The 15301-nt window shown below is 41.7% G+C and overlaps 1 protein-coding gene across 1 annotated transcript in view; it reads left to right on the top strand.

Moving 5' to 3' along the window:
- The window catches only part of ACTR3 (ARP3 actin related protein 3 homolog), a 24109-nt gene extending 19480 nt beyond the window's left edge, over nucleotides 1–4629 (top strand). Inside the window, exons 10-11 of the mRNA XM_006018380.3 lie at nucleotides 3184–3267; nucleotides 3823–4629. Coding sequence (XP_006018442.1) covers nucleotides 3184–3267; nucleotides 3823–3918 — 180 coding nt within the window. The 3' untranslated portion in view covers nucleotides 3919–4629. The remainder of the gene's footprint in view (nucleotides 1–3183; nucleotides 3268–3822) is intronic.
- Nucleotides 4630–15301: the final 10672 nt, after the last annotated feature.

Raw genomic sequence — 15301 nt, 5'->3', positions numbered from 1 at the left:
GCACCTCTCCCCCCCCCCCCCCCGCCTGCCACCTCTCTCCTGCACTGCCTGCTGTCCGGAACGTTACAGCAGGGCCAGGAGGAGTAGGAGGATCTGCTGGAGGCAGGGGGAGCTGAGCAATACCCGGGCAGTGGCAGGAGCATCCCTGCTGGGAAGCTGTACTTGTTGACCAGAGTCAGAGTAGTGCCATCATCGGGTGCAGGGCAGGTGCAGGTTAGAGCATGGCGCATAGGACTTGGCCCCATGCAGAGCCTTGTAGGAGCAGCCAGGGGCCAGATACAATCAATTGACAGGCTGGATCCAGCCCATGGGCAATATTTTTTCCTCCCCTGTGGTAACTTGAGGAAAATGAGAAGAGGTTAGTATGATGGGAATGGAAAGCTCAGGGTTCTGGAGGGTTTCAAACAAGATTGGCTCACTAAAGACATTCAGCTAGTCAAGCAGCGTGCTTTGGTGTCTTTGCTCTGTCAAGATTTCAAAGATTTCATAGACATTAGGGCTGGAAGGGACCTCAGAAGATCAGTGAGTCCAGCCCCCTGCCCCAGGTGCAGGAAGTCAGCTGGGGTCATAGGATCCCAGCAAGAAAAACATCCGGGCTTCTCTTGAAGGTGTTCGAAGTAGGTGCTTAAACCGCCTCCGGCAGCAGTCTATTCCAGACCTTGGGGGCTCGGACAGTAAAGAAGTTCTTCCTTATGTCCAGCCTGAAACGGTCCTGCAGGAGTTTATAATTGTTTGACCTCGTCATCCCTTGGGGTGCTCTGGTGAACAAATGTTCCCCCAGGTCCTGGTGAACACCTCTTATGAACTTATAGGTGGCCATCAGATCGCCCCTGAGCCTGCGCTTATCCAGGCTGAAGAGTCTCATGGCTCTCAGCCTCTCTTCATAAGGTCTGTTTTCCTGACCTCTGATCATGCGTGTGGCTCTTCTCTGGACTCTCTCAAGCTTCTCTACATACTTTTTGAATTGTGGAGCGAAATGAGATTGGTCAAGCATGACTTACCCACAACAAACCTGTGCTAGCCATGCCTCAGGGTGTTGCCATTGGCCAGTCCGTTAAGAATGCCTTCTCTGATTTTTTTCTAAAACCTTCCCCGGAAAAGAGGTCAGGCTGATGGGCCTGTAGTTAGCCAGGTCCACTTTCCTCCCTCTCTTGATGATAGGCACCACGTTGGCCTTCTTCCAGTCTTTGGGCACTTTACCAGAGCGCCAGGAGCTCTAGAAGATCTGTGCCAGGGGCTGAGCTATGATGCAGGCCAGCTCCTTGAGTACCCTGGGGTGTAAATTGTCAGAGCCAGCTGACTTGAAGGTGTCCAGCCTCAAGGTGTGCCTTTACAAGGTCAGCATTGATGGAGGGCAAGGAACCACCCTCACTCAGGCGTCCCTGTCCTGTAATGAGCAGGGGCGTCCCATGGGACTTGTAAAAGACCGACACAAAGTACCCATTTATCAAGTTGGCTTTTTCCTGGGCGTCAGTCGTCAGTTCTCCCTTCTGGTTTAGCCGGGGTCCAGTGTTGCCCTTGCTTTTCCTCCGGCTCTCCACATATCTAAAAAAGGACTTTTTATTGTCCTTGATACTTGTAGCTAGTTGGAGTTCCATCGCAGCCTTGGCTTTCCTGGTTTGCTCCCTGCAGGTCCGGACCAGTGCAGAATAGTCCTCCTTGGAGGTAGATCCCATCCTTTGTAGGTCCGTCTTTTTAGATGCAGGAGGACCGCTAGTTCCTTGTTGAGCCAAGGGGGCTACTGTGCCCTCTTGCTGCCTTTCCTCCGATAGCCTTAGCTTGTGCATCTAGGATCGCTCCCTTGAGGAGCAACCACTCTTCCTGGACTCCCCTCCCCTTGGGGTCATGGTCCCTTAGGGCCTCACAGACAAGTCCCCTGAGCTTGTCAAGGTCAGCCCTCCTGAAGTCGAGGACCTCTGTACTGCTGAGTGACTTGACGGCTTTTTGGCAGATGGTGAAGGTGATCAGCTCATGGTCGTTGTCACCCAGTTTCCCTTTGATTGTTAGGTTGCTGATTAGGTCGTACCTGGTTGCCGGTACCAGGTCAAGTAACGTTTTGCCTCTTGTTGGCCCGTAGACTTCTTGAGTCAGAGCTCATCCATGCACGTGAGGAAGCTTTGCGATCGTTCGGATTTGGTCGAGCGCTCTTCCCACGAGATGTCCGGGTAGTTGAAGTCCCCCATGACAACCATGGACCGGGAGCATACAGCCTCAACCAATTTGCTGGTGAACTCCTGGTCAAGCTCTTGATTCTGGGAGGGAGGTCTTTAGTAGACTCCCACCATTGTATCTCCTGTGTTCCCCACGGATTTTAACCCAGAGGGTCTCTAGTCGTCCACCCTGGGTGCTGATGTCGGCTTGTAGGGACGCGTAACTCTCCTCAACACACCGAAGCATTGCTGCAGTGAAGCCGCCTGCACCATTTCCTTAGTATGTGAGGTCGAGTCTTCAACCACGGTCAAATCTTCAACCACGGATGTCTCGGTACAGAGCGACTGGGGTCTGACCCAAAATACCTGCATAGCTTGCGTTCTCTTCACTATTTAGTCAGCTATTGGAAACAACAAAATCTCTCAAAACCTTGCTTATCATTCTGGTTAACACTGCTAGATGTGGGGAGCAATTTTTCACATTTTAAAAATATATGATATTGAACTTATTATTTCTGGTCAAAAGGTCGTCCATTAATCTCTCTATAGGAAATCCAAATATAGCCACGATTAGAAATGCTAAGATAGTTAATGTATATGCTGTCTATTTTATACAATGCAGTCAATTTTATGCAATGAATACACCAAACAGCATATTCATTTCTAACTACTCCAAATGGATTACAGTTTGCATGTTGTATATGGATGTAGCGGGGGAAGAGGCTCATGCCGTTTGGGTATCTGATTTGTAATTAAAAACATGGTTGTAAATTGCACAGGTGGGCATTTGTTTAAATTGGTGGAACCAGCCACCTGCAATTAAAATTGATTTTTTTAAAGGCTTGTTTTGAGGAGTAATATATGTCTAACCTTTTGGTTCTGCAGATAAAGCAATGAAGTGTATGTATACACGTAACATTTAAAAAAACACTATTGTATTATGGACACTAAAATCCTTCAGAAAAAATGTATGCTGTAACTATCGTCAACAACGCTTTTATTAGTAATGTGTATATTTTGTTTCCCTTTGTAGCCCAAACCTATTGATGTACAAGTCATAACACACCATATGCAAAGATACGCAGTTTGGTTTGGAGGATCAATGCTGGCTTCCACAGTAAGTTGGCTGTAAAACTTAGTAACTTTCAACCTTCTGAATATAGCTGGAGCTCTGATCTCTCCTTGATGCTTGAAGCCTATCGCTGTAATCAGGGAGTCCCTGGTACTCTCGAAGGGACAAACCATTTAAAGTACAAGGAGAGACTAAAGGTTTGAAGAAGCAAATAAACGCAATGTTACATTATTGTAATTGAATATGCTTATTGAAGAACAGATTGAATTTTATTAGTGGATGTTAAGAGTCCTGGACGAAAAAATGACAGAGTCAGTAGGGAAATACAGAGCGCCCGAGCAAGGGGTTAACATAAGAGGGATGGGGGTGAGGAGGGGGAATGCAACTAGGTCACAGAAAATACAATGTTAGCCAACTAAACCCCAGGGGTGGAGGACTTTATGGCAAAATATACTGTTTGTTGTATGGATTTAGTTAGCTGAAAATCAAAGCTAAACTCAGGGTTTCCTCATTTAATGTATTTTGCTATTTCCTAATGATTAATTGAACATTAAAAAGCAAGCAACCAGAGTATTTGATTACTTGTTTCCTCTTTTCCAGCCGGAGTTCTACCAAGTATGCCACACCAAAAAAGATTATGAAGAGATTGGTCCTAGCATCTGTCGTCACAACCCAGTGTTTGGAGTCATGTCTTAAAGCTGACCTCAGAGGGGTCAGGGATATGGGAGGCGGGGGAAAAAGAGAGAGTTTCTGATTACTTGTTTGTCTGGATGAATGGTATTAAGAAGATTATCATAACTTGACAATAAGAAAAAAAAAAAAGACCAAACACAATAAACAGGAATATTTTAATAAGTGTCTCAACATGCGGCTGTAGTGGAAAGCCAAAATGATTAAGTTTTTTTTCTTTAGATTGAATATTTGAACCTGTGCGTAACAAACAAAGAAGTGGGTTTTAGTTCTTTCTGTGCCCTAATATTTTGTATATTAATGAATTATCCAAGATTTGATGGAATTTGACGGTGTGTAGATAGTCGGCTCTCTCTAATGCTTCAGTTGTACCCTGACCTGGGTACAATGCAAGAGCTTGTTTATATTTCATACTTTTTTATACTTTGAGGAAAAAATATCAATTAAAGGAAAAAAATGTAATATTTGAGGAAAAATACCAATGACCAACTTTAAGGTAAATTAAAAAATATGTCCACATGAAAGTTTACTCATGTGACTCTAGTTACTACAAATTATGACCAATCTGAATTCTGGGTTCCATACAATGCAATTTTGCAAGTGCTTTTGGAACTAAGAAGCTAGTATCTTGGATTAACCAATGCCTGCTAGTGCTTTCTGATTACTCGGTGCATTTTCATTCTATTTCTTGCTTTAAAAAAAAAAAAAAAAAAAAAGTAAAGACCAGACTGTTGGACCAGCATTGCAGTTCTGTAGTGTCATTTCTAATTAAAACCAAATAATCAGATTATCAAAATTGGTGTATTTAAAATCTAACACCATTCCAATAAAGGCACAACATTTCTTTTTATGTTTGCGTGAGGTGTTTTAATCTCATTACGTGAAAGGTCCTGAGTGCTTTTGTACCTTACCTGTCTACAGTAGTTCAAGCACAGCATTGTTTTGCAAGATAGAGAACTTTGCATGCTTTGTACAAACTGAAGTGTGAGCTTTTGAGAACTGAAATTTGTGTGCTTGTCTAAATAACTTGTTTATTCATTTTGGCATTTGGACTTTGTCATTTACATAATTTCTTGCTGCAGCATCAGGTTTTTTCATTTTCAGTTTGTCATGGTAGACAAGAGACAGCATTGTGTTGTTGCTGTTTTTTAAAATCTGTATAGGCTCTCAAGGAAAAGTAGGCTTGCTTATTAACAAGTAAAGAGAGGGTAAATCTTTTCTCTTCTTTCTAGAAAGAAAGTTTTATGCATTTAATAGTAATGTTTGCAATTTCTATCAATGTTGGAAGCTAGAAAATACTGAAGATTTTGAAAGGATATACAGGAGTAGGTTCTTATGCTGAATTCACAAATTCAGTCATATCCGTTAACACAGAAGACCACAAGAGGGAGGTTCCTGTAACTTGATATTTTTTTTTCACTGAAATGAAAAACATTGTGGGAATCAAACACAGAGGTGAACTTTCAGATGCAATATCTCATGCACTCTGATGCAAAGCAGAAAGCCAAGACGATTCTATTAAGCCATTACTCATGCAATGGTGAGACTAAGACTTTGAAGCAAAATGGAAACTTGTTAAATAATCAACAATATAAAATTGTTATTAATTAGCTATGGTTGCTGTTGTCTCCTGATAATTGCTGTAATCTTTTGTGCTTTGGTTTTTGGCTAAAAATCAGCGCAAAAGCACCCTACTTGACTTTTGGAGTTCTTCATAGGTTTGTAAATGGTGAATTTCAAGTTCACAGGTGAGATTAAATTGCTTTGCTTATGAGGGATTTATTTCAGTGATGTTATTAAAATCCAGTGAACCAACTACAAAGTATTCTATAATCCATATTTCCAATCCATACTGTAAAAATTGTTTCAGATAAATGCTTTGTTTATAACCAGCTGAAGAGATGGGCCTTGACTTTGTCAAATTACTTCACTTCTGATTGTTGCTTGTTACCTGTGGGTGTTCTGAACTGAAGCTATTAACCTGTTCAGTGTTAATATGAGCCACAATATTTAACTGCTAGTGCATATGATGGTTAACAAAGGGAACTGTAGTATATGAAACTACCACTTGCACTTCATGGCACCAAACAGGGTTTTTTTTTAAAGATCATTTTGTGGAAGTCATTACATAGGTTTTCTTTGCTGCCTTGCTTTGCCAACAATCAACATTTTTCAGTTGTAGTGTTCCAGTTTTCTACTGGCCTGAGCACTTGCTGTCAGTGCTGTGTGGCTGTGCCTGACATAAAGAGATCTCTGTGTGGAGATTGCTCACTTTTGCATTCAACAGAGCCATACGTCAACCCTTCCTTTAAATCGTAGCGCTGGTCTCAAAGTGCACTTACTCCAGAATGACCTAGGCCTGCAGCAGTGTGCTGTGTTCTAGCTGCCTCTAGATTCCCGATACAGCTGTCTCAATCTGACTGCGTGAAGCCCTGCCTCAGTAATACATTTCTGTTTCCGTAATCCAGTGAATCCTTTATGAGGATTATTTTACTGTTCCTGGCCTATCAAATCTTTCCTAAAGGGAGGTTTTCTAAAATGATTGAACACGGTCATTGCTGCTTTGTTATGGCAGAGAAGTTTTATCCCAAGAAAGCATACTTTGTTGCTGCACCCTTTTTTAATTGATAGATCTGTTTTAATTTAAAGAGCTGGATAAATTCTCTCCTATTTATAATCACTGCTTTCCCACTATTTAAAAATGTACTGCATTTCTACATGGCTTTATTTGGTAACAAAAGTCTGTTTTTCTTTTTCTTAAAGTAGCTAAAACTACCTAAAATATTACTAGAAATAATTATCTACACTTTAGAAGTACTAATGTCACTTTTTCATGATCTCCAACATGAGCTTTAGAGATGCTCAAAGAAATTTAGGTGGTTCTAAATGTTCTGCTTAAATTGAAATGCTTAGCTTTGATTATCTTCTCTAACTTTCACATACTGTTCTAAATAACAGCTGCAGAACACACTGATGTAAAATTTCCATCAGTGATAGAAAAGTGTAATTCAAGAGCTGAGATGCAGTGTATACTAATTGACCATAGGTGGCATGTCTACACGAGATGCTACTGAGCAGTTGTTACTGCACATTTATTTAGTACTTGTATTAGCAAGTACTAAATAAATGCGCAATAACTGGAGTTACTGTGCCGTAGTGCTGGCAAACGTCTTTTAGGCGATGCTACTGCACTGTAGCTTCTACTGCGCACTACCCTGCTTGCACTCTCCGTGCTATGACGTGCTACCGTGCAGTATTTTTCAGCGACTGCACAGTCAACATCTTGTATAGACATGCCCAGTATGTAGTAAAAGTGCAGTGGTGACATGATGTCCAGCTTTATTACATTGTAAACAACTTGAAGGTAGAATAAAGTGACCCCTTAAAACGTGTACTCAGGCAGGACACTGCGTGTGTCCACTCCACTATCTCAGTGGAGAAGGGCTCCTCTGCCACTCAGTGGTTTGCCACTGTAATAACACCTATTTTGGGGTAGCCAGTTTGGGAAAGCTGTCAGTCTGCTCCTTCCTGAGGAATAAATTTACTATAGAGTCAAACATGTGATAAGTTACTTCGCAGTAATTAGGCAGTATTTTGTGCATCTGGGTTAGCACTTGAATTAACATGCAAGAAATAGAAATGTCCAATGTATATTTATTATTTTTAATCTTACTGTCCGCGGGACTCTAATACACATGTCTGTTGCAAAGACTTAGTATATGTTAGGCCAGAAGATGCATAACTTTCAGTTCTATATCAATGTTATAAATCTGATAAATTAGCAGTTCCTTCACAATAAGCCTCTTATGAATATGCCAAACTTGTCTAAGCAAAAATTGCTTCTGAAAATTTTTGAAGGGGAGCAGCTTTGAAGCCACGTAAATTAAAAACCCTTCAATCTTATAACTTATTTAAAAGTGGCTATACGTAAATGGAAGGGAAATGGTAACTTTATGAAAGGCAGCAGATAGCTTATGTCTGGAATTGATAATGGCACCTAGTAGGGCATGCTTCTGGGAGCTGAGACAGCACCGCAGCAGTGGTACTAACCCGCATACATTGCATAACCGGGACATAGCTACGTCCATTTGGAAAGCAGTACAAAGGGACACACTAAGATGAGATTTATTGCACACTGCAGCTTCTAATTAAGGGTGGTGCGTTCCACATATGAGCACAGGATAGAGATGAGTTGCATCACTTAAAGTACAGAAGCAAAATGTGGTTAGAATTGCTGCTTGCCTCCTTTTGGCTTTGTTCAGTGGTCTTGAGCAAAACAAAAAATCTCTAAATGACACTTTTAGGCTGACTTGTTTGGAAATCCAGCCTTTCCCCTATACACCAGGGAGCTACCTTGAACAAGATTTATTTATCCATCATCACAGCGGTAACTAGATCAACAAGTAGCATCAGTTGGTCTCTCAGGAAGTCAGCTCGCATTTTTACCCTTTGACAGGAAAAGAATAGTACATAGAAAGTTGGCAGCTCTTGGGTGTATGGGAGAATAGGAGATTTCTGTTGACAGTGAAGACTGTGTACTTTGCATCCGACTCTTAGTACACTCCACCACTACTAATCAGTAGGAACATAGTGCATGCTGGGGAAAATTTACAACCTTTTTCTGCCTGCTGTTGCAGCAACATGAAAATGGCTGAAGCATTGCATAAAAAACCATTTAGGCACACTCCCTAAAACCAACTGTACTCCTTGTGTAGAAGTGGAGCTGTCAAACCCATACCAGATTCTCGCTGTACTTCACAGTCAGCCATTACAGCTCTCAGGGATGCTATTTGTCCTAGTCAGGTCATTTATTAGCAGCCACTTGGTTTTTAATCGCTGCCAGATTCCTGGTCCAAGTGAGAAGGTTTATATTTTATCTAGCTTCATGGGCATTACTTACAATATACAATATTTATTTTGCTAATTAGGATCAACAGGATTAAGTTCTGCAGTTGTACTAGGATGTAAGGAAAGTATTTGTATTATGCTGTGGACAATAACTATTTCTTTGGAAGACGAAGCGGAAATGAAAGCTAATCCTTCCAAATATTCTAATGCAGCCATCGCTCTCGCATAACAAGCAGCTGAAATAAAGCCATTCATTGGTCTTTCACTCTATGTAGATAGGTACTTAGGCCCTGTGATCAAAATGCCTTATAAGTATTTGTAATAGGAAAAATACCACATTTCCCTTTCCAAGTCTCTAATAGATAAAGCTTAATTAGTTTATAATTTATCTGGAAATGGGAGAATATAGGAATGGTTTGTTTGCTTGTGTGTGGGAAGAAATTATTGAAGTTGAGTAACATGAATGGTATTTAGCCCTGAAAGTATTTTCCTGATCGTTCTTATCTTTTTTAGGACCAAATTTGTTAACATTCTGGATATTTTCATCTTTAGTGCTGCCTTGGGAAGTGAAGCTTCGGAGCTAAATAAGGAGGTTTTTTAAAGTCTGACAGCTGGAATTTCAGACAGTTGTTAAAAATGTGGAGCCTTTTCTAGAATGAAAAGGAAACTGGCTTGCATTTTCTTGCTATGGTCACGGCATTGCTAATGGCTTAAATTCAACTCCTTCAGAAGTTGATATAGAACAGGCCAATGTAAATTAAAATCTGTATATATTTTTGGAAAAGATAAATGTGCCCTATAGTTCAGACTATACATGAGGTAAAAATAAATTTCTTGTTAATCTCCCAAATCGTGTACAAATAGCTTGCTTCAACATAAGAAAAGGGCTACTTAAACTTTTAACAACTTAATTCAGGATTTACAGTAATGAAAATAAATATTGATTTATTAAGCTCAGGGGTGGCACAGATTTTGCCAAACTGTGCTCTAAAAACCTTTCCATGACGTCTTTTAATTACATGGGTAGAGTACATATTGCATCAGTATTTAAACGTACAAAGTCTAGCATTCATTATACAGGTGCAAATTGGGAAATAGAAACACTGAATTCTGGTGGTATAATACTAGAATCTGATCTGTAGTCTAACGATATAACCCCAAGGGTTCAGTAGCCTGCAAATAGATAATCCATAGAACTATGTAAAACAAAGTAAATACTGCAGAACTGCAATAAAAAGCAATTACAGTGCAGTGTAAAACCTGTTTTTCTTTAAACTCTGACCCTCCTCTTGCTTTATGCTTGGTTGAAAAGATTGATTGAAGCAACTGTGAGGTTAATTGCAAAGTCAAATTTAAAAAAAAAAAAGTCCTAATAAAATATTTTTCAGCTCCTGAGATTTGTTGTGAGCAAGAATGATATGAAAAGCCAATTAAAATTTGCATCTTTTGTGTAAAATTGATCTTCTGTTGGTATAAATTTCTGTACTTTGCTGTTGTGAAAAATACCAACAGGCCAGGGTTTTTGTCCTACTGGCTGCATTTGTCATTGCTTTAGAAGTGCAAAAAGGACAGAATTTAGCTCTATTGCCTTAGTGGGTCTAGAACTGGTATATTAAACCTATTCCTTCCTTCTACAGCTCTTGGTACAGGGCATGAGGGATGACTCTGGCCAGTATGGCATATACCTTGGTCTTGGCAGATACCTGAAGTAGTCTTGTGGGTAGTGGTTCTGAGTGGTGCACGTAACTAGTTTCCTTCTACCCTCTGCTTAACTGTGCTCATGGATGGATGTTATATTTGTAGCACTACATGTGTCACTTGTACCTGGGCAGACAGATGTGCTAATCCCCTCCATTGGAAGGCATGCAATGGTGTGCTTTTGAGCCAGGAGGTGCAATAGCGGGTTTCTTGGCCCTGTGGCTCTGCTCCCCTTCCTGTCCCACTGGAGAAGGAGAGCGTGTCAAGTGAGCCTGCCACCCTCAGCAGCGGTGGGGGCAGGAAGCAGAGCTGCAGCCCCCCCAGATGTTAGCACATTCCCTAACAGCCTGATCCAGCCCCAGCTGCAGGGAGAGGTCAGGCTGTCAGTGACTGGGTGGCAGCCCCAGCCCCACAAAGTTTGTCTCTGCTTCGCAGCCCCTTAGGGGGACTGTGGAACCAGAACGTTGCACCCTGCTCTCCCTCCCTCCTACCTTGGGAGAGGTGAGGAGCAGTGCATTGTGGGATTATGGGGACTGAGAAACCAGCTGTAGTACTGCAGCGCACTGTACGGCTGTTACACGTGGCATTACAAAGCATAGCGCTACAGAGAAGCTGCTACTTCATTCAACAAAGTTTCTGTGGCAGTACAGGGGTTGTTCATATCTGTCTACTCCACTTCTGTACCACTACAACTGTAATGTCTGTCCATGGCCTGTACTGAGTGGAAACTTGGAGCAGCACAAAATCTGTCCTTGTGTTTCTCCAGTAGTGTTAACTATATTGTATAGACCTTACCTTTGGTATATTTTCAACTATTCAACATGAATAGCATAATGTACTCACCATCATTCATGCTACTTCAGTGGTTTTCGTGCCTCACCAATGAAATAATTGTGGAAACCAGGGCATTCTACAATGAAAACCTCAAGTAATCCTTAATATTGTGGCCTTTTTAATTTCTCCTCAGTTTGATCAATGCAGAATGTATTGATTGATAAAGTTCATGGCTTACATAGAAAGGGAGTCCAGACTGAAGGTTAAAATAAATATAACACTTGACATAGGTGAAATTGTGGTAACTGTCAACTAAGGGTCCTGTTTAGATTTTGTCAAATCGGGGCTTTTGGGGGGGGGAAAACATTTTTATTTATTTGCAGTCACTCAATAAAAGCAAATATTGTTTAGACTCAAACCTTCCCATACAGCTTTTGCTATCCAATATTGTCCAGTTGAAAGCATGAGAAAGTGAAAGCGTGAGAGTGTGAAACTATTTGAAAATAAATAAATAACTTTGGTGGTGAAAAGGACATTTTTTTAAAAAAAATTGAAATCGTTCTTTAAATGGCTACAGATTTGAGTTGGTTTGAGAGCTTAATTATTGAAGCAATGTGAAGTTTGGAACAATGATATAAGTTTGGCAGCATGTGAAGTTTGGAACAATTAATATAGTCTTGTCAAAAAGCTCAGGTGTATAAAGGTTGATTGACTAGTCACCCCAGAAGGGTGACAGTTCTTTAGGGGATGTCACTGCATTCAGTGTTCATTGCTCTTATGAAATAGAGTTTTAAAAACAAGGAAACTAGGCACGTTTCTGGTGTTTGCTGGTCTTATCAGGCTGAGTATGATATCCGTGCCGTTTCACAAGACCGATCCAGTTAAGCTCTTAGGCCTAAAGCCACTTTCTTTGGCATGAAATATAACCCTCACCACATTACATCTTACTGGCAGTGAAAATCTTAAATAAAAAACTTTTTTCCTGTTTGTTTCATAAAAATCAAAAGTTTTATATAATAAAAGCTCTGAGATTTAGATTTCATCTTGAATTTTACAGCGGAACAATAAAAGAACAATAGAACAGCTGGCTAGCTGCCAGGAGCCCCACCTCATTTTAATATGGAAACCATTTCCCTCGACTTTGATTATACATATATATAATGAAACCGAATGGGTACACTTAGATCACTCAGCTCTAACACTTGCTATATTCATGAAACATAACATGGTCTCTCTTGAAATCTGAAATACTTAGTTTGCATGCAGCAGAAAGGAAGAGATTGCCCTTTGACTGCTGTAAATATTCCTCTTCTGCACTACGAACAATATGGTACACGCAATGGGAGATTGCTCCATTACCAATTCTCACAGGGACTCCAATTGGGAGTTTGGGAATTAGTAATGGAGTGACTTATCTCTGTACATAATGCGTTGCAGTTCATCTTAAGAAGCTATTCTAAAAGCTGGAATCAACTTGCTACATGGGGAACCAGGCCCCTTGCTCTTCATTTAAATCCCTACTGAAAATCAGTTTCTTGTATGATGCTGTCACCACTTCTCTCGCTCACTCGCTCACACACAATGACAATGGGCACTTCTCTCTTAATGCTTTGCTTGAAACACTTTAAAGGTTTAGTTTGATTAAATGTTAAGCACCTGCCTTCAAGAGATCGGGCCCTTTAGAATGGCTCAAGTTCAGAAGCCAAAAAACTGAGGCATCCAAATAAATCACAGGTCAATTTTGCATATGTAGGCCAATGTGTCAAAAAACATAAATTTGTACCTTCTAGCTAGATAGCAGAGAGATGAGAATGAAGGTGGAGGCTTACATAAACTTTGAGAGGGGGTCATTCTTGTTAAAATAGTAAAAACCTTCACACTTCATTTCCATTGGAAGCCTTTCCCCAGGTGGGTATGAAAATGTTCTGACACCCGTGCTGTATTTAACACTAGTTAATAGTGCAATTGTAACAATGGCTTCTCTTGTGCAAAACACCCTTAATTTATAAAGCATTTAACAATTTCTTCTCTAAGAGGAAAGCACATTGCTTAATGGGGCATGGTATAGATTAATGAAATATTATTTGGCTGGAGACAGCTCTTCAGCTCTGCTTTTAATAGTTCTAATAAAACACCCCCATAACTCCAGTGCTGCAGACAGAAGCTCCTTTTACTACCTGTACTTAACCCAGTAATTTTGCTGAGTTGAGGTCTGCTCCTCCTTTAGTACAGAATGCAACTGCCCTCTAATTTAGTAGTACTTTGCACTGTGAGCACATTGCACCTGATTCCTGTGCTTTGCCCTGATTTCTCTTTAGGTGCCCTCTACATGTTACAGGTATCATGCAATTAACTGGTTAATTGTGCAGTTATCCTGAGACCGGTTACATGTGCAAAGTAGCTATCACACCATGAAAAGCTCCAACCAGCTACGAAGTTAGACCTTGAAAATGTGTACTAACTTTATAGCGGGTTGCTATTGAGCTTTTATTTGCCTGGGCAGCTGACAGGGCTCCCAGCCACAGAGCTGCAACCCCCAAGCCCTGAGGATTGTGGCTGCCATTATCCCTGAGGTTTGGGAGTGCATGAAACCCTGGGCCCACAAGGGGCTGCACCTTGTGTGCAGCTGAGACCCAAAGCCCCACAGCTGATAGGGATCAGCTATTTTAGTCCTATAAATGGTGGCAAATCACGAGGCACAGGCTGGACCCAGAGCCCCATCAGCTGTCAGACTCTGGGTCCTGGCTGCTTGGTGCCTCTGTGGCTGAGACACCCCTCAGCAAAGGGGAATCCCAGCTGCGGGTGCCTGCTTCTTGCTGGGTGCAAGCCCAGGATTGGATCTAATGTGCACTCCCACAATCATGCCTCCTGCCATGCACATGTGTATTGGCAGCAGGCACGATTGTGTGGATCACACATTAGATCTAAGTGCGCCTTTTACCTGCATGTGTAGAGGGGGCCTTAGTTCAAGCAGATTAATGGAGCTGGTTCTGGTTTATAAAGGCCTGCGTGGTAGACTTGATCCACATCATTCTCATTCTGCCAGTAAAACAAAGGGAATGGCCACCCTCATTTTCTGTGACAGTAGAGGCCCTTCTTTCTCCAGGCATAGTAATGTCAGCTCTGAGGCACAGGTTGTTGCTGCTAAAAGGAAGCAGCTAGAAAGTGCGTGCACACACACCGCCCCTTTAACAGCTGTGCGTTTCAGAGTGCCTTTTGTCCTTGTTGGCACAGCCGCTACAGTGGAGCTGCATGGAGCCATCGGAACTGGCATGATGGGGAAACGCTCTGTTGGCTTTTGCTGCTGTCCCCACAGGTTTGTGATGCAGGCAAGCTTTAGGAACTGCTTTCCTTCCATCTGTCCAGTTCTCTGTGTCCCAGATTGCTGGGTTTAATCAGTACAAAGTTGGGTGTCATAGTGATGATTTTGGTGGTGGATGTTCACTCGGCTCTGGATTTGGATATCCCCTTCAGTCCAACAAGGACATCTCTATCAGGCTTCAGAGCTTCTGCTCGGCAAGGCTCTGCCGCAGGAGAAATATGTGTGCGTGGTGGGGAGGATCTGCTGCTTATATAGTCTTCCTGGCTAAACTTTCCAAAATGTCTCTCAACATCTGCCCAAGGCCCATGCTCGGGTCCCGCGGGGATTTAGCAAAAGGGCAGGGATGCTAAAATCTTAGCATTGGACATCTGAGCATGCTCGGAAGTGACTTTTTCAATCAATTTAACAAATCGTTTTCCCTACCAACTGGGCAAAGTCATTAGTCTTTGCCACACAAAACCTGACAGTGACATCTCACATTTCAAATTTCAAGTTACTTTTGCTGCAGCTGTGTTCAGAGAGAAGCATGATTAGAATTTAACACCGAGGGCAGTAAACCAGGCTGGTATCAGCAGGTTAGAGAAAGATAGGCAATTGGTCTTGCGAGCGTGACAGCACTCATCCAGATGCATGTGGGAGGTCATTGCTTACATAGTGATCATTTAACAGGAGTTTTCACGTCATCCTGTTTTAACACGAGCAGTCTCACACTTCACCACCAGATGGTACTTTCTCCCAAGAAATCTG

Source organism: Alligator sinensis, unplaced genomic scaffold, assembly GCF_000455745.1.
Source record: "Alligator sinensis unplaced genomic scaffold, ASM45574v1 scaffold277_1, whole genome shotgun sequence".
NCBI classification, from domain to species: domain Eukaryota; kingdom Metazoa; phylum Chordata; order Crocodylia; family Alligatoridae; genus Alligator; species Alligator sinensis.
Note: the sequence above shows the minus strand (reverse complement) of the source record. Positions and strands in the feature narration are given on the sequence as shown.